The sequence below is a fragment of the Candoia aspera genome, chromosome 15 (assembly GCF_035149785.1).
Source record: "Candoia aspera isolate rCanAsp1 chromosome 15, rCanAsp1.hap2, whole genome shotgun sequence".
Classification (NCBI taxonomy): Eukaryota; Metazoa; Chordata; class Lepidosauria; order Squamata; family Boidae; genus Candoia; species Candoia aspera.
The window spans coordinates 10,691,179-10,717,675 of record NC_086167.1 but is presented as its reverse complement, the minus strand read 5'-3'; the positions used below and the strand labels follow the sequence as shown (position 1 = coordinate 10,717,675).

At 47.2% G+C, this 26,497-nt stretch overlaps 1 protein-coding gene across 1 annotated transcript; it reads right to left on the bottom strand.

Moving 5' to 3' along the window:
* Positions 1-563: 563 nt before the first annotated feature.
* TBX1 (T-box transcription factor 1) lies at positions 564-25,931 on the bottom strand. The gene is made up of 7 exons (XM_063315691.1): positions 25,310-25,931; positions 17,602-17,703; positions 14,610-14,781; positions 12,720-12,875; positions 6,714-6,781; positions 6,382-6,482; positions 564-1,116 (listed from the first exon to the last, which is right to left on the bottom strand). Exons 1-7 carry the CDS (start codon positions 25,885-25,887, stop codon positions 674-676), a joined length of 1,620 nt encoding a protein of 539 aa, XP_063171761.1. The 5' UTR covers positions 25,888-25,931; the 3' UTR covers positions 564-673.
* Between the last annotated feature and the right edge of the window lie 566 nt (positions 25,932-26,497).

Here is a 26,497-nt window from a genome sequence, read left to right as displayed (position 1 = left end):
ATACAGTAGGTAGGGCTCTTAAGATCCTGCTGCCTAGTTCTTGTGAATGGTGGACCTCCACCGTTGCAGACTTTCTTAGTCTTGTAGGAAACACAAAGAAATCGGAGGTTCTGCATGTATGCATTCTGAGCCTGCAGCTTTCCCCATTGCAACGCTTGACCTACCTAATTTGCAGCAGCACCACCAGTGGCATCGGTCAAGCGGACCGAGCAGGTTTAGCACTGCATCCGTGCTCAAGCAGCCAGGGAATAACAGCATAATGCTTCGCTGATCAAGCAAGGGAGAGGGGGAAGTGCAGCTGCTCGTCAGCGGGCCAGTGAAAGGCTGTGGAGAGGAGAAAGGTGCCCTTCTAGCGCAGTGGCAGGAGATGCCAAGCAGGTCCAGGAGAAGCCCCAGACTCCCGCCACTCCACCACAGATGCCCCTAACACGGGCCAAGCATTTCATCCCCTGGATGGAAAAAAAACAACGGGAGTCTTGAACGACGCATCCAACAGCAGAAGGTGGTGGAAGGGAGAAGATGGTGCGGAGAAGGAAACGTGTGCACCGGGGATGATGGCTGATCCCCCCACCCCCCATCTCAGAAACAGGGAACTCTTCCCAAAGGTACACTACTGAGCAATGCACACCATGCAAAGAGTCAGTCAGAGCTTGAGGACCTTGCATCCGAGAGGTTATCTTGGTCCGTAGTCATAGCTGGTGGGTGCTCCAGCTGAAGAATACATGTTGGCTGCAGCTGCGGCGGCTGCAGCTGCGGCGGCTGCGGCGGGATTCATGTGGTGGTGGTGGTGGTGGTGGTAACTGTGTCCCCGGATACTGGGCAAGGGATAGGGGGCTGGCCGGCTCTTGGCTCCCAGATAATGGTCGTAGGCTGAGACCGGGTGCTTGTAGGGGTGATGATGGAGGGGCTCAGACACAGAGGTCTCCAGACGCAGCTCGTGATGCGGGGGGCTAGGCCGGCTCCCAGCTGGACTGGTGAGTGGAACCAAGCCCCCTCCGCCAGGAACTGGGAGCGCCGGACTTAACACCCGAGACATGAGCTGCTGAGTCGGATCTGCATGGAGCGGTGTCCCGCTAGCTGATTCCCGCTCGTATTCCCGCCGGCTCTCCACCGTATCTGCAACGTATGATAGAACAGGAAAGGGGAGCAGGGGAGAAAGTGCAAGACTTGGTCAGCGAACAGACAGGGTGACATCTCTGGGACTCTAAGTAGTGGTCTCTAAGATGTCAACGTCGGCCACTGCACAGCCAGGATCTAACTCTCAAGGAGGGCTACAGAGACATCTGGTTCCACCCACTAATCTGAAACCGTGTTTTCAGAATGGCAGATGGCCCCAGTGTTTTGGCTCCTCGGCTCCTTTAGAACAGGGTAAGGAGCTAGTTGGACTTCCAGCTGTTGCTAGAGAGGACTCCTTCCATGTTGATGAGGGCAGTTGGAACTTGTCCTTTAGCTATGTCTAGGGTTAGCCCTTCGAGGTAGTCCAGACGAGAAGCCCAACCAGGAGTCCTAGCTCTATCTTTATGGCAAGGTTACATTAGCAGGATCTTGCAAGACTGAAAGTCTTTCCCCCCTCCTCTTATTTTACTCTGGGGAGGGTCCCTTCTGAAATGCTTCCCACACCCTCCTTCCTTCTGTGGGCTGAGACATCTTTTACATGCTGGTTGTTCAGTCTTTGGTTCTTCCTCCTGTCTCCCAAGGTCATTCCCACATAACATTACATCTAGATACCCACCAGTTCCTCTTCACCCTGAATTTCTCGGCGTGCCAAATACCAATTCATTCTGATTCCTTTCCTGCTAACCTGACACTGCGGAATGAAAGCATGAAGCATACTTTACAAGAGAACTGCAGAGGTATAAGGATCAGGGTCCCTATGCAAGGACAGGTGTGGTGTCCAGATGTTTGAGGTCATCACGTCCAGGACCAGACCAAACGAACTAGAGGTCTCCCAGATCTATGTGTATTGAATCACTTGCCCCGCCTTTGGCCCTTTCTGTCATTTTCTTCATTTTAAGGTTGGGTGCTGGGAGGTCTAAAAAAGCCTTAAAAAGCCTAAAAAAGCCATCCAGCACTAGAATTACAGAAGGAGATAAAAAGAGAAGAAGGTTCAAGCGATCATCTGACCCTACTTCACCGAGGTGAATGCAGCTCTTCTGCGTGTTCCTAAACACTGAGCTACCTTCATCCTCAGGAGCAAGATGCAAAGGTGTAATTATCTCAGATACTTTAACTCAGACACAAGACCTTCTGACGAAGTGGGTTGCGATCCACCTACAGTGGAAGCTGAAGATATTAAGCAGCTTAGTCTTTAAGCTGCCCCAGGACACCCTGGAGTTATTTTGCCCAAACAAATCAAGAGAAGCATTGGATTTGATTGCTCTTTCTTTTTTCTCCTGCTCTAAGGTCATCTGGCGATTCAGAAATACCTTTTCCACCCCCACCTCCATGTCGAGGCTGCTCGGTTTAAAACCACCGCTGTGCTTTCTTCCACCAGAAGGAGACAAAAGGAGACATGTGTGTGCGTGTAGGTGTGCACACGGTGGTTGCTTTTCAGGCCCACAGTCTGACGTCAACAGAGACAAGACGAAGAATGCAGGAATATCAAAAGTTTGGGTTCTTTTCTGTCTCTCTTCCTTTTTAAAGATGAAGTGTTTAACATGGTGTTCCACAAAGATCCCCGCTCCTGAGACAAGGCATTTTGACGGTGATAAATCAAGTTGAATTGAGTGACAAGTTTGCACACGCCTGAAATTTTTGCAATTGTATAAGGCTAAACAAATACAGGCTTTTCTTTATTTTAATAGGCTTGGAGTGCGCTGGCAGAAAGGGCCCCTTTTTTCCTCCTTCTTTTTCTTCTTCTGGGCCACTGTTTACTCTGTGTAATGGAAATGGAATCAACGAGAAAGCCTAAATAGATATCTCGGGCAGGTTTTGGAGGAGGTTAAAGGCAATTACTGAGTGTTGTGCTTTTTTTTTCTTCCTTCCTTCCTTCCTTCCTCCTTTCTTTTTCTTTTCTCTTTTTCAGCCTAACTTAATAGCTGTTCCTTTGTTTGTTTGTTCAAGAAAACGGCTTATGTAAAATAGCTCCTGTGTAAACGCTGGGGAGTTGTGATCAGCAAAAACCTCACATGGTAAATTAAAAACAAAAAGGTACAGAAGGAAACATGGGGTCATATTTACGTGTAAATTCATTGTAAGTTTACACGGGAGGCAAATAAAATACGGAGACCAAACCCTTGAGCAGGTTGGATCAGACCAGTTCAGGGAGATCAAGCCCTTTGTTTGGAATATTTGATTCAATTAATGTTCTGTGTGAAGTTCCAGCCTTATTTGTAGGTGCATTGAAATATAAAGTTAATGTTCCTTCTTGACTGGGGACTAGTAAATGTTACAAAGACAAGTTTCCACCACCATTGAAGAATCGGCGTGAAGGAGCCGGAGAAATGAGTGGTGTTGGAAAAACTACACATTACTCGTGCTTTTCAAAAAATTGAGGGGGGTCAGAAAAGTGGAACCGATGATAGCTATCTGAAGTAAGTACAGGTAGTCCTCGCTTAATGACCACAACTGGGACCGGAATTTCAGTTGCTAAGTGAAGTGGTCATTAAGCAAATCCAACCCGATTTTACAACCTTTTCTGCAGTGGTCATTAAGTGAATCACCATGGTTGTTAAGTGAACCATGTGGTCAATAAATGAATTGTGCAGTTCCCCATTGATTTTGCTTGCCAGAAGCTGTCTGGGAAGGTCGAAAATGGCGATCATGTGACCACGGGATGCTGCGGTGGTCATAAATGCTAACCATTGCCAAGCGCCCAAATCGTGATCACGTGAGCGCGGGGACGCTGTGATGGCCATAAGTGTGAGGACCAGTTGTTAGTTGGATTTTTCAGCACCGCCATAAGTCCGAACCATCATTAAAGAAATGATTGTTAAGCGAGGACTACCTGTAGGCTTATTTACTGAAGCCTCGTTGACCATAATGGAAAATTGAGCGAAGGGGAGAATTAATTTTGGAATCAGCTCCCATGGGATTGCACTGCACATTTCGACAAATCCACCTGCAGGCGTCACCAGTCAATAGACACCTATGCAACCGTTGATTAGAGAGGGAAGAGAGAAGCTGTGGAACCCAACAGGCTCTAATCTCCAAATGTTTAGGCCCAGCCAACCATTTACTTGGATTTCTCATGGCCCAGAGCTGCAGCAATTCTAACGACCCTGAGTTCCTGAGGAACAGCTACAAGCCAGAAAAATCTTTCCATCAAAGGAAAAGCCCAAGCATTCCATTCACAAAAATGCAGCTCAATGCAGCCATCTGGAGAACCACAACCTTCTAGTTCAGGCTATACACCTTCCCACCCCGCCCCACACCACACACACTCCAGGATTTCTGCAGTTTCTCCCTCTTACGGCGCATGTTTTCCCTGGGCAATGCTCCTTCAGCAGCCCTTTGCCTGCCAATCCAGAGTTCCTGACGGCTGCATTCACACAACCCACATAAGCAGAGCAATCATAGCCTCAGGGGTTGCCCTCACACCGCCTGCTAGGCCTGGTTAGTTTTAACCTGGCTTCATCGTTTCGTGGCTCAGCCTGATATGCTAACCTGGAGACCACTTGTCACTCATTGCATTATAAGGTAAAGGTCAAGGTTTCCCTTGACATGAAGTCCAGTCGTGTCTGACTCTGGGGGCGGTGCTCATCTCCGTTTCAAAGCCGAAGAGCCGGCGTTTGTCCGAAGACACTTCCTCCATGGTCATGTGGCTGGCATGACTACACGGAACGCTGTTACCTGCCCGCCGAAGCGGTGCCTATTAATCTACTCACATTGGCATGTTTTCGAACTGCTAGGTTGGCAGGAGCTGGGACTCGCAACGGGAGCTCACCCCGCCACGTGGATTCAAACCGCCGACCGTCCGATCGGCAAGCTCAGCAGCTCAGCAGTTTAACCCGCAGCGCCACCGCGTCCCATTGCATTATAGAAGCCCAGAAAAATGGGCTGATTGAGAAACGTTGAAAAGTTCAATGCATGACGCAACTGGGAATTCTGCCTTTTTCCAGAATAAACAGGATCCTGAATGTCCCATTGGATGAACAAATAGCCATTGCTAAATTACATTCTCTTATTTCTCCAAAGCAGGATTCTCTGTAGCCAGGACAATGTTTGCCTGTAGTGACCTGTTTTTTCAGGCAGACTGAGAGGGCTGCTTGGAGATCCGGCTGGTTAGTTCAATTTTGCTCCCCCGAGACAAACCCCTATTTGCAAAGCTTGCTGTCTTGGCAAGTAAAGTCCTTTTGATGAGTTTGCAACCAGATGTATGAAGGGCAGATTGTCCCCAGTGAATAACCAGATCAGCCAGCAAAAGCATAATAAAGGAGACCCAGCTTCTATCTCTAAAGCCTGGTTAGACATTCTGCTCTTTGCGAGCAAGATGTTTTTCTTGTAATCCCCTAAACCAGACTGGCAAATTGCCAAGCGCTGTGTCTTAACTAGTTAGTGGATCTGGCTGCTAATCACATTTAATTTCTGGCTCCTATGCGTCACTCCATTAAAAGCCAAATGTGCACTTTGGAGTGCCGAACAAACGGTGAGTGAAATCCTGCACTGCGGGGCAGACTTTGATTGTATAGGCTGCCCTGCATCATACCAAACAGTGGCGAATCTTATGGCCCCGTAGACACAACTGATGTTCTGGCTGGTAGAAAAATATTGTGGGGTCCCTAAAAATTGCACACCCTCTTCAAACTCAGTGGTTCTATTTTACAATTTAATTGATCTAGAAAACAAAAAAGCATTACTTTTCTAGGGCCCTGCTGGATTGGATTCCTGACCATCTAGCCCAGTGTTTCTCAACCTTAGCAACTTAAAGATGGGTGGACTTCAACTCCCAGAATTCCATGGCCAGCAGAGCTGGCTGGGGAATTCTGGGAGTTGAAGCCCAGACATCTTTAAGTCACTACAGTTGAGAAACACTGATCTAGCCCAACAATCTGTTCTCACAGTGGCCAACCGACTGCAGAAGGAAGCCCACCAGTCTCCCAGCAGATGGCCTTCTGAGGCATGAAGGCTAAGGGCCATCGATCCCCAAGATGTCTGTGAATTGGTCCAACCCATTCTTGAAGCCAGCCAAGGTGGCACACCTCATAACAAATTCCAAAGCTGAATTATGCATAGTGTAAATAGATATATATATACACACACACACACTTTTATCTGTCCTAATTTTTCCAGGATTCCATTGTGTTGTGGAACCTGTAAACCTCCAGGGAGGACCCACAAAGGAATCAACCCAGGTATTTGCTCATCTCTTGACAGTCTCAAAGCCGTGAGATATAGGATAAAATTTGCAAACTCTTTCCCATCTCTGGGCTAGAAACTCACCTTTGTCAGTCCCATTTTGATGCACCGGGGAAGACACTGGATTTCTCGACCTAGCAAAGGCACTCATAAGAGGCAAGGCTCCTGGTCGGTGATTCCTAGGCCTGTTACGGGCAAAAAAGTAAAAATAAAAAAATCAGAACACTGTTCTACTATGTGATAAGCATGGGAAAGACAGCTCATCATATCTCATTTCAAGCATTTTGCAGAGGGATTCTCTAGTTTTGTATAAAGGAAGCATCTGAGCAGATTAACTTCCATATTTGAGTCAGGCCCAGATTGAACCAACGTCTTAGAAGAAGAGATAAGTAAATTAAACAAAGCAGCAGGCTTACCAGTCTTCAGGATCACAGTCTCGGAATCCTTTTGCAAACGGGTTGCTGGCAATCTTAAGCTGGGTTATCTGAAGGGAGAGATTTGGGAGGCAATAGGCTTTAGAGTCAATTAGGAGAAAGGGCATCCCACTGAGACTGTGGATGGAAACTTAGACTTTCAGTGACCACCCTGATATTTTTCCCCTTATATATCTCATTTCATAGCCTGACACTGTTAAAGAAACCGAGATGTGCACATCTTTCCTATCCTCACCACCTGAAATCTTGGATGTTCAAACATTCAAAGCCACAGTACCATAGATTCCTCTTGGGGAATCATTGGTGTGAGTTCAAACCACCCCTAAAGTGGAATCTGCCTTGAATGAAGGGGTTGCACCTCTTAGGAAACAAACTTGAGGATGTCTTTCAAATTTCTTTCAGCAGTAGCTAAGAGTTTCCTTTGTTGCTGGAGATGGCCATTAATGTTATTTTTTGAGATCCATCTCTCCATCATTCGGAAAACTCCTTGGATCCTCACGTATTTTCAATCCGGGAAGAACGTTCCTTGGATGTCTCCTCTCGAGGTTGAACAGAAGGGGGAGAAGCCATGGAGGCTAACAATTGTGTAATGAGAAACAGGACATTTCCATGAGCCCTTGGCTGTTGGGTAACTAAACAACCTCAGGCCTTTAACGCTCATGGGTGCACCTCAATATACCCATATGAGGCCTCCACTTCATGGGCTTCATTGTTTGCCAGTTGGTGTCCAGGCACAACTCAAGGGGCTTTGTGGTCACCTCTAAAGCCCTTGACATCTCAGGGCTTGCATAGTTGAAGGACCACTTTTCTCCAATCATTCCCACCCATCTACAGGATCAGACAATGTCAGCAGGCCTTGGGTCCCATCAACGAAACCATGTCTTAGGGGATGCTGGAGACACAGTGTCTCTCTCACCACTTTTGGCCTGAAGAATAGCATTCCCCTTGAGGTTTGCAGGGCCCCAATCCTGCTCTCATTCTGGAACACCTTAAAAACTTGGCTCCTCTAGCAGAAAACTGGGCCGGGGGGCGGGATTTGTGGACCTGCTGGAGTGCAACACAATTGAGGTTTCTCTCTTCCCATGTCCGGCTGGTTTCTCTTTTGAGTTGCCTGTTGGAATGATGTGCTCTTAGCCCTATCCTTGTATGCCACCATGAATCGCTTTGTGATTGGGGGCCTTTGAAATGGAACCAACAAATCATAAACACCGCGCATGAGAATTTCTCCAAAATTCTTCAGAGAAAAAAATCAAACGTCAATCCTCAATGCAAGCCAACGGTAAAAATGCAGGATTTTGTTCCCCCTTCTCTCTTCCCCCTGCACCGCAGAAGCGAGCCTTCTCCTTTTGAGTGGAGTCAGCCCCCCCCCCCCTTAATTGCTTTGATTTGGTCCAAACAAGTTTTCCCTCTCCATCCTTATTTGCATTAAGCCCTTTCAAAAACTGCTACCGCCAACTTGGCTGCTTTGAATGTCCACCATGTGGTTTTCATCTCAGGTCTCCCAACTGTAACTCTAATTCTCAGCACCAGGACAGAGGCGTCTTCTAAGCTTCAGATCCATTTTGAAAGGCATGTATCATCTGCAAGATATCCTGTCCTACCCCCAGACCATCGCCGCAGAGTATTTATTTCATTCACTGGGCTGGGCAGCGGGGAGGGGGAGGGAAGCGAAGGGGTAAGGACATTTCCCTCTCCTTTATAACCCCTTTATATTTAAACAAATCCACGGATCAAGTATATGATTGTGAGTTTCCGGAATGGGTTGAAAAACAAACTTTAAGCCCCCCGGTGACAGTTCCACCCTTCGAGGTCAAAGTGATAGAAAGCAGAAGAGAAAATAAGCAGCTGTTCTAAGCCATCAGAGAGATGCCAGCTTGGAACAACTTCTTAAAGGCGCAGCCTCCCTCAAACTTTGGTTCAGTTATGGCTGCCCAAACTCCTCTTTCCTGTTGTGCTCCATCCCTCCTCTTCCTCCTCCTCCTCAGAAGGAGGAGGAGGAGGAGGAGGAGGAGGAGGAGGAGGAGGAGGAGGACTGGTTTCCTGCTTCATGGTCACCATTTTTTTCTTCTATTTAGCTAGAAAAAGCACAGCCCTTTTTCATTTGGAAACAACAATACAGGAAAGCAGGTACTTCTGCCAATCAGATTCAAGGAGGGTGTGATCCCACAGAAGCAAGAGCATTGTGGTCCATCAGGAGTATGCATGAGATCAATGGCAACCCCATCCCCACCCCGATGGAGCAAGTCTGAGCAGCTTTACTCACTAGCCTCCCCCTGTGCTCAGCAGTGTGTCCTTCAAACAATTTCCAAAGATTCATACATCTTCCAGGTAATGCTTTTGGTGGATTTTTCCATTTCTACCTTACCCGACAGCTCTGGGATTTTCTGTTGGTCTCCCATCCAAGTTCAACCCTGCCTTCGAAAAACTCACTGAAAGTCAGCTCAGTGCTGCCACCTCCTGGGAAGATTTTTACATGCAGGATTAATTTGGCAGCCATAATCTAAAACTTAGGAGTTTTAGAACAAGATAGGTGTTCCAACATTTGATTGTTATGGCCGGTAAGTCCTTGGATACCAAGCTCAGTCATTTTGAGACTGGGATTTCAAACTGCAGTATATAGCCTTTTTCAGCCAAGTAGCATCTTTGATTTTGAAGGGATCTATGGTTAGTCCCTGCCAACAAGCCTGGATTTAAAAAAAGGGGGGAGGCAAGGGAAAAACTAAACTTGATTTAAAGTTGAAATATACATTTAATTGCAATTAAGTGTATTTATTTATGTATTTATGTATTTATTTATTAATCAAATTTAGCCACTGCCCATCTCCCCCAAAAGAGGGACTTTGGGTGGTTAAATTAAATACAATGAATATGACTACTCTCCACTTATTGAACACTGTTTCCCTTCTGGTAAGTTAAAAATTACAGCATGGTGATAATATTCTCTGAAGGAAAGACCAGAAAGATTTCAAAGGAATCTTTGATTCCATCAACAGTTAGGATGTGTAAGATTCCAGCTGACCAATTCAAATCGATATCCTTTCAGCCTTGTAACCACTGAAGGGATATAACCCGTCAAGATTTAGCGCGCAAGGAAACTTTTGCAAAACCCCTCTATTCCATGCACACACCACCAAACCAACTGGTATTCTGGGTGCATAGTTCAGAAATGAAGTGGAGTTTTCATTATATATTTCTAACACAGTCTGTCCCAATAAACTGATCTCCAAACTACAGCAGGTCCCTGGTTTACGAACGAGGTCTGTTCCTAAGTCTGTCCTTAAGTTGAATTTGTACGTAAGTCAGAACAGTTATTTAGCATCAGTTAGTCAAATGTTTGTCTTAGTATATATTTTACCTTCCTTCCTCCCTCCTTCCCTCTCTCCCTCCCCTCCCCTCCCCTTTCTTTCTCTCTCTCTTTTTCTTTTTCTTTCTTTCTTGATTTCTACCCATCTCAGCAAGTGACTCTGCTGAATCTATTTGCATATAAAACACTTATCTGCAAAGTGTTTTATATGCAAAGAATACTATTCTTTGCATATAAAACACTTAAGAAAATACTTCCAGATACCCTAAAACATCTTAAACATAATAATACACAAAATAGTATTGTGTATTTAACCCAAAACATTGTACTGAACTCGAAGTTTTAATATAATAGTCTTGATGGCAGTCCGTTCTTAACTAGAAATCATCCATAAACCGGGACATTCTTAAACTGGGGATCTGCTGTAATGCAAAAGAACGTGGGCCCAACATTATCCAGTGCTAATGAAGAGAGTTTTTTTTCTTTTTGGTGTGTGAATTGCATTGTTTGGGGAGCAGAAGGGGATAGGAGCTGACTGTGGTTCCACCGATAATACTTGAAGGTCAGTTTTACCCCAGCCGTGCTGTTTTGCTGATTTTGAAGGGCGGGGGGCAGTGGGGGAGAGCAAACTTTCTTGTTTTATATGCAAGAAAGTAGAGCCTTTGCTGCTTCTCTTAGAATCAGGCCTCCCAGGGTGATCAAATTCCTCCCGAAACCCAGCAACGGATTCAGCAGATGAAACGCTTAAGGAAAAGCAGAGAAGACAGAAAATTCCCCAGACAGTCTGCAGCACTCGGGTGGAGACGCAAAATGCAGATTATTCGGCTGCAGGGCTGCTTGATGGGCCTCTCAGAAGGGACTTTCAGAGTTCAAGATCTGGCCTTCTTCACGGCAGGGGCAATGAGGTTTGAGCCCTGCCGGACGCGACCGTGGAAATCAAAGTTTGGCCGTTCTGCTGAGAATTTTTCCACCAAGACACTCGTAGGCAGCCCTGTTTCTTTGCAGCCCATAACCCATCCCTCTGTGGACAAGCATCAGCCGTTTTAAGATAAGAATTTTAATGCCGTGTTTCAGGATAGAATTCAAGGCCTTCTCAGGAGAAGAAACAGGAGGGCCATTAAATACGTCAGGGATGGATGATCACCTTTTGATGGAAGTGAACTATCATCTACTAAAGTTATTCAGTCCACCAAATCCGGTGGATTTGTATTATTTGTATTTCCAAGAAACGGGTTCAGTTGCTCTCTGAAAGCAGTGAAGTCTTAGCTTGGCTACAAAAAACAGCCAGTCTTGAGCTGCCAATCATTCTCATTACAGACGTACAGTAGCTAATGGTGAGTTAAATTCCAGCAACGTCAGCCAACCCAGATCCAGTCCAGTTGACTTCTAACTCTGGTTTTCCTTCTAAATAACCCCACTTGGGCTCGACTCTCAGCTGCAGAGAAAGGAACATCTCCAGAACCTCATGAGCTTTTACACAAAAGCAGCATTTTCCTATTTCTGAATGAACCACCCGGCCATTTTAAGCATGAAACCTTTACTCAGGCTTTGCCAATTTCATGGGTACTTCTCACCGATACATTCCTCATCTAGCATTTGTGGGAGACAAAGTCTTCTGGTGTTGGCAGTATGCAGGTCGCATTAGACACAAACAATCCATAATCCGTGATGCCTGGTGATAAAAGGACTTTCAGGCTCAGTGGGCCAATTCTGGGCACTAAGATTTCACAATTAATAAACCGATGCAGTGAAGTCTTGTGTTTTTTCCCCCCTCCCCAGCTGCAAACTCACACAGTTTTGCTCCAATAGGGCATAGCAGTTGCATGCATGAGAGGTTGATAAGAAAAGCTGAAAACATCATCTCCAAAAACAACACCGCCATGCACTACATCTGGTTCCTGGGTTACCAGTTGCATAGCAATCCCATATACTAGTTTTGAGGAACTGCTAAGGTTCCAGATGTTGCCAGACTGAAACTCCTGGCATCTCTTATGATTGACCACTCTGTCTGGGGTCCAGACATCTTTAAGTTGCTAAGTTTTACTTACAATGTCGAGGACCTCAGATTTCCCAGCCCAGCCACCGTCCCATTTTAATGGGTTGCATTTTTTGTAAAACAGAGGTCTTGGCCCTCCCAAAATTGTTTCGATTCTCTTTGGTGAAGAGCACATCAGAGCCAACACACACACACTGTGTAAGAGGGTATTTACAAAGAACTCATCTAATTTTTTCCCCGACACCTGTTCAGGTTGGCGTTCTTGGCATTTGTTCTTGCCTTCTCCTGCCAAGATGGGTAAAGGAACCCCATCCAGGCACCATTGGGTTGCCAGCCCCACAGGGTTGGTAAAACTGGAGACGGCGAACAATTTTAATTTGCAAGATTTGCCTTGTAAACTGCCTTAATTCCTCCGTTCAGCCTCCTCACATCTGAACTGATTTAAACAGGAACACGTCACCTTTAAGAGCTTTGCACCATTTTTTTTTCCAAAACAAGCAAAGATCGGTTGATTGACTGCACCAAACAATCTCCTACCTTCTCTTTTCCGGCTTTCATCCATCATGTCACTCGATGTAGATGTGCTGGATGGGGAAGGTGCCTTTTTAAGACGGGGGTAGGTGAGTGGGCTGTTGATAAATGAAGTCCTGGAAGCTTTGCGTCTCATTAATGAACTCCAGATACTCACCCGATGGTTTTGATAGGCCGTGACGGCGGTAAATCGAGTCTCCTCGAAGACAAAAGTCTTAAAGTTCTCCTCAGCGTACTTCTCGCTGTCTTTTCGTGGGTCCACGTAGACCACGTGGAAACGTGGCTGGTATCTGTGCATGGAGTTCAAAATGATCTGAATGACAAAACGAGCAAGGGAAATCATATAACTGGTCCATTCGGCCACACCAAGGTGGTAGCGATGAGAGAGAAAAATCCCTCACCCCTACAAAAAGTTTGGGCAGAACAGGCCACCTGGGCTTACCCTAAAAGGGAGCTTGGTCCTTGCTCAAGTCAACTTGGCAAGAAGATGATGGGTGTGTTGTTCATCATATTGCCTGGGAATGATGGGCTTTATGTCATGCAGTTGCAAGATTGTAGGACAAGGGTGTGAAAAACATCACTGGGGGTGCAGTGATTCCCAGGACTGGAAAAAATGAGCTGTTCTTCATTGGGAAAGCTACAGGTTGAGTTTTAAAAGGCAAAGTAGATGCTTTAAGTCTTGCAGAAGTTTATTTATTCTATTTGTCCCCGCTCATCAGGCCTACTCTGGGCGGTTTACAATAATCGATTAAAACAACAACCGTACAATAAAATAAAATATACAAATACAAAATTATTCTAATAAATAAATATAAATAGGAGTAAAAAAGTAAAAAAGTTTATGTCAGACTTCCCCACCCCCCCGAAAGAATCTTTTCATCTTCCCAATTTAGTCCACAACCTTGAGTCTCTCAACCAAGTCCTCATCCTGCTTAACTTTTGAAGCCAGCTAAGGCCCATAAGATGCAGACACATGGTTGTAGCCCAATATATCTGCAATATAGAGGTCAATGGAGAAGGCTTCTTGATCAGTTCAGGAAGAATTTGAATGGACTTCCTGATTCAGCCAACTGTTTGGACATTTTAATTAATTAAACTGCAAAAGAAAAATTATATCCTTGGCAAGAAGAAAGAAATTCGGGCTATTAACCCCTCCCCCCCAGCTCAAATCTAATGTTTATTTTTTAACCACTTATTATCATTGTTTGAGTACAATAAACTGCAACAATTCTGACCAAATCTTTTTTTAATCTATAAACTGGAGATGATCTAACACACACTCTTGCCTTAAATCCCATGAGTGTTTTGATAATTTTTATTCAGACCTTCCCCATCACCAAAGCAAAACATTTAAAAATGACCTGGATGGGGGGTGGGAATAAGAGAAATGATTGGGGTGCTTAATGTTCCCCCTAGAGGTGGTCACAGGGTGGGGACAAAACAGTAAAGATGGCAGCCACAATGGTGTGGTTAAAGCTGCCACTGTTTTTAATGTGCATTGAACATGCCACCATCTTGACTTGTTTGACCACTGTGCAACCCCTTGGTTTCCCCCCCCCACACAAAGAATCATGGGGTTTAGAAGGATTTTAAGCTGCAGCCTTCCAACTGGCCTCATGTTGTCTGAGAACGCTGCAGTTTGTAGCCCCAGAACATCAGGAGATCACTCATTCATTCATTCATTCAATTTTAATGCCACCCGACTCTAACAGTAACCTAAAAACATCCAAACAGAAAGAATTAACTGGAACAAGTATAAAAAGTACAAAAAAGAACATAAAACTTAGGGAAACGTGGTCTAAGATGACAATGGTGGTGAGGATGACTTATTTTCTGCGATCACTGTTGTTGTTGTTTTGCTGACATTGTTTTTTTAAAAACTCGTTTTAATGGGTTATTGTTTTAATGGCTTGCGAGGTGCCCAGAGTCGCATTTGCGAGATTTGGCCATCCAAATCAATTACATAAATGGTGATGGTGATGGTGGTGTGATATTTACCTTCTCCCCACAGCTGCCCCAGCTTCTGTCTTTCCCAGCATACACTTACATGCCCATTGTCATCCAATAAATTGTTCGTCAGCTTCAGTTTATCAAAGGAGACAATCTGCTTCATCCATTGAGCCCCCCTTGCTGGAGAATCTGGATGGTAATGTACTCTCCCGGGTGTAGCAGGATCGGCTTTGCCAGCCACCAGCCAAGACGAACTGTGAAATGCATATCTGTGGGGAGCAGAAAAGCCAGGAACTGGGTTCACTGGGGAGGCTTGGACAGGACACTGGCAGAAAATCCCAGGGTCCTCCTGGGTCCTCCTGGAGTATACCAGACAGGAATCACAACCAGCTGAGCTAATTCTACTTTATTGTAAAGCTATATTGACAGAATCTTGCAAGTCTGAAAGTACAATTTTCCCCTCATCTCCTCTACAGCCTAGTTTGGTCTAGTGGCTAAGGTGCTGGGCTAGAAACCAGGAGACTGTGAGTTCTAGTCCCGCCTTAGGCATGAAAGCCAGCTGGGTGACCTTGGGCCAGTCACTCTCTCTCAGCCCAGCCCACCTCACAGGGTTGTTGTTGTGGGGAAAATAAGAGGAGGAAGGAGTATTAGGTATGTTCCCTGCCTTGAGTTATTTATAAAAATAATAAAGGAATAAAGGAATAAATAAATAAATAAATAAATATGGAAGGGTGCCTTCTGAGCCTCTTTCTCCTCCCATTATGCAGCTGCAGGCTACACTCTCTCTTATCTGACCGTTCCCTAGGTAGTGTCTCTTCGCTCCATCTCCCAAGGTCTTTCCCACATACCATTACATTGGGACCTTGAAAACACCATTTGCAGAGGACCACAAGGCCAAACCTCCATTGCCAAGAAAACTACCCTGAGATGTCACCAAGAACTGATCTTGACTTCCCCCTTTTAAAGGAAGGAACTCCAGCAAAGATCTGAAGGCGATTTCAACAGCAGCACGGCCATGTTTGAAGGAAGCAGCTATGATGCCCTTTGGCTGTTCCTGCACACAGTTAGAGGTTACCATCTTAGGCAAAACTGCTTCATTTCTGAGTCTGCAACTGCATCCACACAAGCTTTTGACTGGGTTAAGTTTGTTCTGTTTTTCCCTCCTGCTTTCATGAGTTGCATGAATCCAGCCTGGGTGCTTGGCTTGCTGCCCAGATATTGTGTAGACCTGATCACTGGGTTAACGTGGTGGCATGAAGGAGTCACCACAGAAGGACTGTCTTGAAATCTAGGAGTCTTTTGTTCCCTTCCATCTGGCCCCAATGCCAGCATCATTCTCCCCAGATCCCAAGGAGACTCTAGAGCTCACACAAGGATGTATTTAAAAAGTAGGTTTGGATGGAGGGTGGAGGCTGAACAGACAAACGAGCAAGACGAGAAGGAAGGTGGGGTGCCTCAGGCAAAATCCTCCCTGCATGCAAAAGATCCCATTTCCTTTGACAAGCAAAAGTTTTTGAACCCCTCCGGGAAGCTGGTGTGCTGCCTAAATATTTACCTCATTGTTTGTGTGGAGTAAGGAGCCTGAAGAGGATTGCAGTGGGAAGGGGGCATAGGAGGGGGGAAAGTGATATCATGCGCAAGCACACCATTGCTGTCATCTGGGCCATGAGATCATGGCACCCATGAGGTCATTGTGGCTTCTCTTTAACCCCAAAATGTTTGGAAATCAAGGAGGGGGAGGCAAGCAATGTTAACTCTGTTCCAGAGAGAATTGGTGTGTGTGTGTGTGTGTGTGCAAGGGAGGTTGGTGGGAGATGGACCAGATTAGTAAAAGATGGGGTGGCTGTGTTCACAGGACACATGAAACTCCACTGATGTTCAACTGATGTTCAACTCTGTGTGTGCGTGTGTGATGTGAACCCTGCATGTCTGGTGAGTTTAAGGTTAAGGAATCAGGTATGCCCAGAAAAGTAGGTGGATTTCATAGGTAGGTCAAGCATAATGTGTGACTATGAATATGAATGAACTTTCCCCAACTGAACACCCCTGGGCGCCACATAGTGCTGGGAATTATGGGAACTGGAGTCCAACAAATCTGGAGAGCACACAGTTGGGAAAGGCTGTAATGTAGGTAAATTGGCCAATAGGGAGGGAGGGAGGGAGGGAGGGAGGGGAGAGAAAGAAAGAAGGAAAAAGGAAGGAAGGAAGGAAGGAAGGAAGGAAGGAAGGAAGGAAGGAAGGAAGGAAGAAAAGAAGAAAAGAAGAAAAGAAAGAAGAAAAGAAAGAAGAAAAAAGAAAGAAGAAAAAAGGAAGGAAGGAAGGTCTTTCTACTAAACCTGTTTAAAAGATGGCTTGAAGGCATTCTTGGTTTTAAACCGAGAACAAAATTGGAGATAATCGCTGACAAATGAGTGAAGCCTCAGAGCAAAATAATGATTCAGGGGAAAAAAAAACCAGCAACAAATGTGATTTAGTTCCCTGCTCCTAAATTGCAGCTTCTTGGCGAGAGAGGGAGGGTGAGCAAGTGAGCGAGTGAGTCTGGACTTGCTTTTGAGAGAGAAGCAAATGGGTGGACGGAGCAGAGCGTGGAAGAACAAGCCTTGGGTCAGTGGGGGGGAGGGCAGGGGCAGAAGAGGGAGGGAGGCTGGAGAAAGCATGCCATCCAGTGAAGCCCTCCCCACCTTTTTCAAAGCATAGGCTTAATCAGCCCTTCCACTCCAACCATGCCCCTTCAAGAACCAAAATTTCCCCTTATTTCAGACAGGCTGATTTTTGCTCCCCTCCCCAGTTACTAGAATAGATGAAAACTGGGGGGGGGGGGGGGACACAATGCTGTGAGGACAGTGCTGGATGCTCCTAGGAATATTCTACCAGGGCCAGGAACTTGCACCTCCAGCATTAGCAAGAAGGGGACAGGCCTCGCAGCCCTGGGATTCAGTTACAGCATTATTTTCATTCCTGCTCTGCCTCACCGCTAGCCCCCCCCCCCCAGCTGTCTACTCGGAGGTAAGCTACCTTCAAGGCCCGTGGCAGCCCTCGGACAACTCTACGCTGCCCGGGAAGACTTCAGAGGGAGGATGGATACTTGCCGATAGCGTTTGTCATCCACCGGGACGAAGTCCATCAAGAGCATGTAGTCCGCCATAGGGTCCATCCCGAAAATTTTCACCTGGAAAGTGGGGAACATTCTCCTGTGGAGGGAAAGGAGAGCTAAGAAGGATGGACGAGGTCCTGGCAGAGCTCAGTTCTGATGGCTGGTTTGGGAAAGCCAGTGGGACATAACCCCTGATGAGAAGTTCTCCAGAGGATAGGAAACCAAGGTGGCATTGTGCAACTCCTGGCTAGAAAGTCAGAACGCTGTAGGAGGATGGCTAGATGATGGTGGAAATCCTTGGTGGGTACACGGCCATAGTTTGAGGCAAGGCGGGATGAGTTCCTGGCTCCTGCTTAATGAGATGCTCTGAAGTGGACTTCTTCCACTTGGACCATTTCCAACACCACCCAGCCATCGCCGTGGGGACCCAAAACCTGTCTGGATAGGGTGACACCCTAGCCGTGTTTCGTTGTCACTAAAGAACTCGACTCCTCTTCTAAAGCAATTTATGGGAGCATGAGCAGGCCCCGTTAGGAGTTTACAGTAGATTGGGCCATCTTCAGGGTGCCACAAGACTCTTCGTCACTTGATCTTCCCCCTCTTTGGCTATCTCTTCCGCAACATGGTCGAAAAAACATGACTCAGAGATGGGCACCATATGCTTGAACATATGCATGTTCAGATTTCACACTCACATACCCAGTGGCCAAGTATTTTTATCAAGTTACACAATTGTGCAAAACTTTTAATGAAATATGTTCTTTCACTGTCTTGCTGTTTTCCTTTTTTTCCTGATAACCAATTGCTGGACTCCATTATTTTTCTCCATCTCCTGTAAAGGCTGGTCAAAGACCATAACAAAGATATTCGATTGGATTTGAGCTCAGCTTAAAAACCCAGGGCAACTGCCTGGAATAGCATGCATGTCCAGCAGTGAATAAATTCCACCATTAAACTCATGGGACTCGCTTCCACAGGAACCTCCCTCTTAATTTACAGATGCCCCCAATTCTCCCCTACTCACTGCGTGTGTTAAACAGAAGTGTAAAATAATGACACACGCCCTGCAAAGGTTTCCTTCAAAATACAAGATACATTGCAATATGCCAAGGTTCCTGGCAAGTCGATATTGAAAGCTCAGCCTCTGGGGAAGTCAGGTTTTAAAAAGAACCTTCTTTTAAAAGCAAAACAAAACAAGACAATTTGTGGGCAGGATTCCATCCAGTTGGGCAATATTTTTCCTGAAACTCAGCTGGAAGAGAGGTGGAAGCATGCTGAGCCCAGCGAGTGCAGGGAACTTCAACCGCGCTGGCCTAACCACCAACACAAAAATCAGGATCATTTGGGGTCGCTTGAACTGCCCAGCGCCATTTCTCCAACCTGGCACCCACACTCCAACCTTCAGCATCCCCAGACAGGTGGGGAGGATGGGTGTTGTAGTCCAAGCTCTGTGCAGACCCCCGGCAGGGTCTTTCCCTCCCTCCTCCTCTCCCTGGGGCTGAATCAAATCGAGAGAGAAAAGGTCTTAAAGCAAAGGAATGGAGCAAATATGGGGAATTTTGCCACCATCGCTGGGGTCTAGAAAGGGATTCCCCCTGCCTTCTTTCTGAAAGCTTTGTCTTCCCCTAGCTTCCAGTTAGTCAGAAAATAATAATAACAACAACAACAACAACGATGATGATGTAGGTGGCCACCCCAAATCTATAGCACAGGGAGCTATAGAGAGAGAGAAAAAAAGGCAATTAAAAAAAACTATAATCCATGTTATACTTTTTTTTACATTTTGCTCTTAGATTTTAAGAACACAGGGCTCCATTCTGGGCTGGCTTCGGAGGGTGTGTGTATATATATACATACATACATACATACATTCCCAAATCGGAGGCCCTAAGCAAAGCCTCCCAGATCAATCTGAGCGGGCTTATTGACAAAGGAACCAGAGAACGTGGACCATTTAAAAATTCATAACCCATTCTTCCACCCCCGAAGGGAAAGTGAGCTGAACTTGTTTCCATTCCTACGCTCCGCTCCCATCTCTTACGAGCAGTTTTCTTATCCCTGTCGCGGTGCGGAGGGTTGATTTCAGTTTGTTTCGCTTTTTCTTATTAAACAGCCCCCCCCTCTTTTTCCTAACACAAGTTCCCTTCAAAGCAGGGATCCCCAAACTCTTCATCTTCATCGACCCGCCAACATTTATTAAATGAAAACGAGTTAATGACTACTACTTTACTTTAATGTGTAACTAATAATTATTATTTAATAATATAATAAAAAATTATATTATTATTTAATTAGTAGTAGTAGTAATCTACAATTAGATTCACAGTCTAAGACTGCATTTATTATTACTATTATTATTGGTAATCTACAATTAGATTCACAGTCTCTAAGACTGTGTTTATTATTATTATTATTATTATAACAATAATAATAATAAACACAGTCTTAGACTGTGAATCTAATTGTAGATTACCAATAATAATAGTAATAATAAAGCAACAACATCGATCCCTTCGATAGACCCATCGACTCTTGGGGACCAATATTGACCACTTTTTTATTGAATATTGAATATTTTATTGAATATTGAATATTGAACCCTGTTTTAAAGAGCTCGACCGTTTGGCTTGTTTTGTTTGGTGTGTGTGTGTGTGTTTAATTATCCATTTTGAACGGGAGTTTCGCAAAGAAATCACTTGAACGCGGCGTGGGTTATAAAACGCCCGCGGAACCCACCACGCGATGCCATCCAGTTGAAATCAGCTCTAGAAAAGATGCACAATCCCACCTCCACGCCCCCCCTCCCCCGGCTGAAAGAACCGCGCCGGGGTCTTGGAAAGTTTCTCTCCCCACTCCAAAGAGCAAAGGGGCACCACGTTTTTGCACATTTGAAGCTCCTTTGCCGCGAACCGGGAGCTGGTCGGCCCTCCTTTGAGAAAACGGCGCTCTTTCGGCGGGTCTTTCTATCTGCTTGCGGGGGTGTGTGTGTGCAGCGGGTGGCTTTGAAAAGTGCAAAACGCTGCATATTTTTAGCCGAGGTCGGACTCCAAGCCACCAAGCCTGGTTTCTCAGTAAACGGGTGCACGGTCAAAACAATGGAAGATAACTTCGGTGGGCAATTATTATTATTATTATTCACAACAACGTGGAATCACAGCTGCCAGTGTGGCCTTTTGTAATTGACAGATGGAAATTTTGTCAATGCACAGATTTTTCTAAGTGCCATCCAAGGCTTTTTGGTATGGCACCCAGTGTGCGGATAACCACTGGGACCACTACGGCTAGTTTATGCCATGACTTTCTATTATTATTATTATTATTATTTTAAATAATTATCAGACTATTAATCCTAACATCCTCATGCATTAATAATACATGATTGATCATTAGATTAATACTAACACGAATGTCAATCTCGTGAGCTATTGGGGAAGGTGATGATTTACATCCATGAGCAAACGACTTTTTCTCCTTTTGTGAAAGGGAGGCAAATTTTTCCTTTTTATGCATACAGAAAATTTTAGGCCAGGATTTTCAAAAATCTGCCCCCCATGGGGGGCGGGGGGGAAGAGAGCCCTATTTTTTCCCTTTAACTCTGGAAGTCACTGGGTAGGAATCGCGAAGGCGGATTTCTCGGGAAGAGCGTTAAGCCTTTCCGTGGGGAGAAGGCAAGAGAGAGAAAGGGAAGAAAAGTCCACCAAGGAAAATCGGTATTTGGGACTGATGGATCAGGCGCATTTGTCTCCCAACCGGTGTCTCTCTCTGGGTAAACCCAGCCCGGGAGAGTTTTGTGGGGATAGGGAGGGGGGAAACGACCCTCAACTCTGAACCGTTCTCACAAGCGAGAGGAATTGTTCTCCAGCTTTCTGTGTCCTCTGTCCTCCCAAACCTTTGGTCACCCCGGACTGTGATTTTGCCTTAAGCCACACAGAAAATTCACACACACACACACGTTCCCCTTCTGAATCCAGAGCAAAAGTTGAATCGTTCTTCTCTCGGGTCTAGCCAATATACGGTGGGACTACAATTTCGGGCGTTGGGGGGATGTTGGGATTTATAGTCACATTGCATGGAGAGAGTGCCAAGTTGGGAGAAAGCTGGGGATGGGCATTGTATGAAGCCATGGTTTCCTTTAACCACGGTCTCTTCACTAAGATGAGTTGGGCAGAGTTCGCTTAGGGCGTCAAGTTATTAGCCAATGGTCAGCAAAAAAAAATAAAAATTGAGTGCTACCACATTTGGCTGCAAAACTCAGAGTGTCCTCTAGAGGGCAGCAGGATGAAACCAACTGCTCCAATCTGGGCTGCCCTCTAGTGGTTGTCCGTGGTTTTGATAAGAAATGGGGGAATTTACAACCCTGGGGGAGACTCGCTGAACCGTAATGCAAGGCAGTTGTGGCTTTGCATGTTGGGTAACCCAAACCCCTGTGGTTGGTAAACCTTAGTTTATGGCTGGGTACATCTCTCCAATGCAATTCTGGTTTATTCTGCAAAAACACCCAACACATTGAAGAAGGCTTACTTTTACGACTTTTGTAAAGAACAGTGCTGAAACCACCCCCGTTTTTTAATCCAAGGAAGTCCCACATGGAGGCAAAAAAATAGAAATGATTTGGATGCATCCGTTCATGCATGCAATAAAATAATAGATTCCAAAGTTAAGTTAAGTTCCCCTGGTTTGGGGTTTTGTTTAATTGTGGGTCCCGTTGTTAAATTAGTTAGAAAACTATGCGTAGAAAAGGAAGACTTTCAGATTCATTAGCCCACGAACACATTTTATTTGCTGCCAATTTTGTAGCCACCAAGCCCAAGGTCCAAAGAAAAAAACCTCTTCACAAAGAAACAGCCGCGACTTCATTTCCAACAGCAGAGACCAGTCCACATGCCCACAAACTGTTACACATAAGGATCGACTGGATCTCCATTTTAATTCCAGATTGATATTATTTGTCCCTTGGTTACGTAAAGGGATGAACGCACAGGAGGGGATGCGTCTATTTCTATAGTCTCCCAGAGCAAACTTTCGAGAGCAACGATATTGGGTTCAACCCGCTCCTGTTCGTTTCTTTTTCAACTAAATGCAAACGTGCATTCCTGGCAAAAGTGTTTGCATCCCTCCCCAGTTTTAAGGGGCCTATAGAACTTTGCTTGTCCAGGACAAGCTGCCCCAACGGGAGGACTGAAAGCAGGTTGCCCTGAAACAGGAAAGCCTGCCTGGATTTTAACTTGCCGAGGGCCAGCAAAAGGTTTCCTGTCTCCTCTCCAAAACGAACCCTGGAATCCATCTCGCTGACCCAGATTTTAGAGAATCCAAAGCGTTGTTCCTAACAGGGAATTTCGTTTATTGCGTTGTGTCAGGAGAGGAAATCTAAAGGAGCAAAAGGTTTCAAGGAAAGCACAGATTGAGAGCCTACAAAATCCCAATAACAATAATTTTTTTGGGAGGGGAAAGAATTTGTGTGCGTGTGCGTACACGCATATGCTTTAAAGTTTATACACAGATGCACAGACACACACGCTTTCATATACACATACACACATATTTATATAATTTATATATGCAGAAATACACATATGTGCACACACTTATATATGCTTTTATATATATACATACACACATGTGCTTTAAAATTTATATATATATACACACACCTAGATGCACGTGCGCACACACACATATGCACGCACATACATCTTTTCATATGTATATGCATATAAGCACACACTTATGCTTTAAAATTTATATGTACACACACACATATGTACACGCATAAGCTTTAAAATTTATATATACACAGAGAGAGAGATGTATACGTATACGTATACGTATCCCGTGTACCAAAAGTCAGGTCCCAAAGACAATGTATTATATCAATTACATTAACTGAGCGAATCGGTTGCCATTTTCTTCAAAACCCTTCCTTCTTCGTTCGGCGCACGACCGTTCCTAACTACATTTTCTTGGGCGGGGGAGGGGATATTAATCATTGAAACTTATTGCGATTGGCCTGTGGGGCCTGGCTTTTGGTACCCCTTGTATGAGGGCTTTGACGCGTTAAGGCCCGCATTATCGACCCCGCTCAAAGCAGCGCGAAGCCTCCGTGCGGAATGCGCCGCGGAGTTCTCCGACGCTCGAGAGGGGCAGGAATCGATTCGCCGGAGCCGAAATGGTGGGGGGGTGGGGGGGAGCCACGGAATCTTTCGGCGGCGGTTTTCTTTCATCCCTTCCGCGCCCTAGTTTTAACTGTTAATGTTGGCTTTTGCCTTTTTCCTAAATATGGAAAGATTAGGACGGGGAGCCTGCCAGGGCTAAGAAACGGAGCGGCCCAACCAGTTTGGGGCAATTCCATTCGGTAAAATCATCTGCGCTTCGGCACTTTCCATGAAGCTCAATCCGGAGAGGGAGGGAGGGTTGGGAAACCGAGTCTAAAATCCTGAGCACACTTGAACTTCAGAGCAACTCATTTAAATTCAGCCGGATTTTTTTTCCCCCCAGAATAAACCTCATGCAAAAACGTGCACGCGTGGGTTTGAAAACACACCGCCCTTCAGCTTTCCCCAAGCCGGTGCCTCTGGATGTGTCAGACGGCAGTTCCCATCATCCCCAACCGAGGGGCGGAGAAGGGTGACAGACATGCCCGCAGGAGGTGGTAGGCCTCGGACGCAGGGGAGTAGTAGGACTAAAAACAGGTCTTTGAAACATGAGGTTCGGGAGATATTTCCCCTACACTTAATGAACGAATCACTTATCACCATGATGAATACCCCTAATAATTCCTCTTCTGATTACCCACACCAGCTAAGATTACTTTTTTTTTTTTTTCCATTTCCTGCAAACTCCGCAGACGCTGCTTCGGTCGGGCCAACTGATTTAAAGTGGGGCGATTTCGCCGGGTTCATCTCTTGCTGCAAAACCCAGCAAAGAATTGCCGGAGGGGGCGGGGCGCAGTGTCTGAAAGACAACCAGACCGATTTTGCCGCAGCTTGTACCCTGAGAGGCGGTCTGGCTTTCAGGAAAGGCGGCCTGGGAACCCACTCGTGTTTTTGGGAATTTTTTTTTAAAAAAAGGAGGGGGGAGAGATATTCTGAGCAGGAGGGGAAATCATTGCCATTAAAATAGGACAGGCCTAAGGAGATGGGAAAACGCCACCAGGGTCGGGCATCGGCTAGCAAGTAATTTTTCAGTGTTCCTTGCATTAATAAAGTCACAGACGTGGTTTGTTTGTTTGTTTTTTTTGGGGGGGGGAGTTCAGTCATTCTACAAAGGAAGATCGGCTGCAATTCGCCCCCGATTTGCTTGGGAGTAAAAGCCGCGGCGGATTCAAAAGCGAGGCAAACTCCATCTGGATTTGGCATCCAAACGCGTCCCAACCCGGAGCCGTTCCCGGCGCTTTCCCGCAGCAAAGCCGTGCCGCCGCGCGCCCGAGACCTTCCCGCCTCCCCCTGCACCCCCCAATCTTCGGAAAGACGCGCAGCTCGGCCGAGTTCTGGCAAAAGCGGGCTTGCGAAGAGCGCGCAAGGCGGGCGCTCAGGCTGTGCCAAAAGACCCCTTTGGTGGCACCCGGGGGCCTGGAAAACGCCCGGCTGGAGAAGCGCCTGGAGGGGGACAGCTGGCGCCGGGGTCGCCCTCCCCGCAAACGCCGGGCAAGAAGAGCCCCCCACCCCACCCCCATCTGCTTTAGAGACCCTCCGGGCGCTCCTAACCTGCCGGCCTTGGTGACGATCATCTCGGTGCCCAGCTGGTTGAACTCGTCCCAGAGCGCTTTCATCTCCAGCTGGACGCTGACGTTGGCCACCTTGGGGTTCTTCTTCACCGGCGCCTTGGCCGAGGCCGGGCCCGATCCTCCGGAGCCGGAGCCGCTTCCTCCTCCTCCTCCTCCTCCTCCTCCGCCGCCGCCACCTCCGCCTCCGCCGCCTTCTGGAGCCTCGGAGCCCACCGGGGGCGGAGGGTTGGTGCCCGCCGCGCCGGGCGCGAACGAGTAGCCGCCGTGCTGCGCCTGGCCGGGGTGGTGGTGCGGCGGCTGGTGGTGGTGCTGCTGCTGCTGCTGGGGCTGGGCCGGCGGCGGGTGGTGCGGCTGCGGCTGGGCCGAGCAGGGCTCGTAGTGCGGCGGCGCTTCATGCTGGCCGTAGGGCTCGCCGGCCGGGGAGGGCGGGAGGTGGGGGTAGCCCGCCGCGGCGGCCGCGGCCGAGTTGAGGCTGCTCAGGCTGTTGGCGGTGAAAGCTGCAACATCGCAAAAATGGGAGAGCTGCGTCAGCCACGGGCTGGAGATGGCTGAGATCATTCCGGGCAGCCGACGAGGAAGAGCGAGAGAGAGGGAGAGAGGGAGAGAGAATGAGGAGGAGGGCGGAGAGGGCACCCGAGCACCGCCGGCCGGCCTGGCTCCCTCGCCTGCCTTCCCTCCCTCCCGCCGGCTGCTCTCTGGGCCGCCCCGTCGCGGCCCGCCTCCACTTATAACGCCCCTAACAGCCGGCCGGCCGGCCGGCCAGCCGGCGTGCGCGCCTCGCAGGGCGCCCGGAACGCGCGAGCGGCTGGGGCGCCTCCCTCGCCGCTGCCGCCTGCGCTTCTTTCCCTTTTGCGCTCGGCCAAGTTCGAGCCGGAGCGCGCACGCCTCGCGCACGCGCGCCCCTCCTCCTCCCCCGCCCCCTTAGAGACGCAGGCTCCGGGCTTCTTGCGGCAGCGGCAGCGGAGGCGGGGCGGGGGTTTCTTCTCTTCCCCCTGAGCGGAGCGAAGCCAGCCCGTGCGCCCAGCCAGAGCCAAGGCAGGGTCGCTTTCCGCGCCGTTCTCCCCTTCTCCGCCCGGCCTGGGTTGGCCAGCCAGGGCGCGCTCCCCCTGCTTCAAGCGCGCGTTCCCAACTGGGAGGGGGAGGGCGCGGCGCCGTTTTCCTCTTCCAG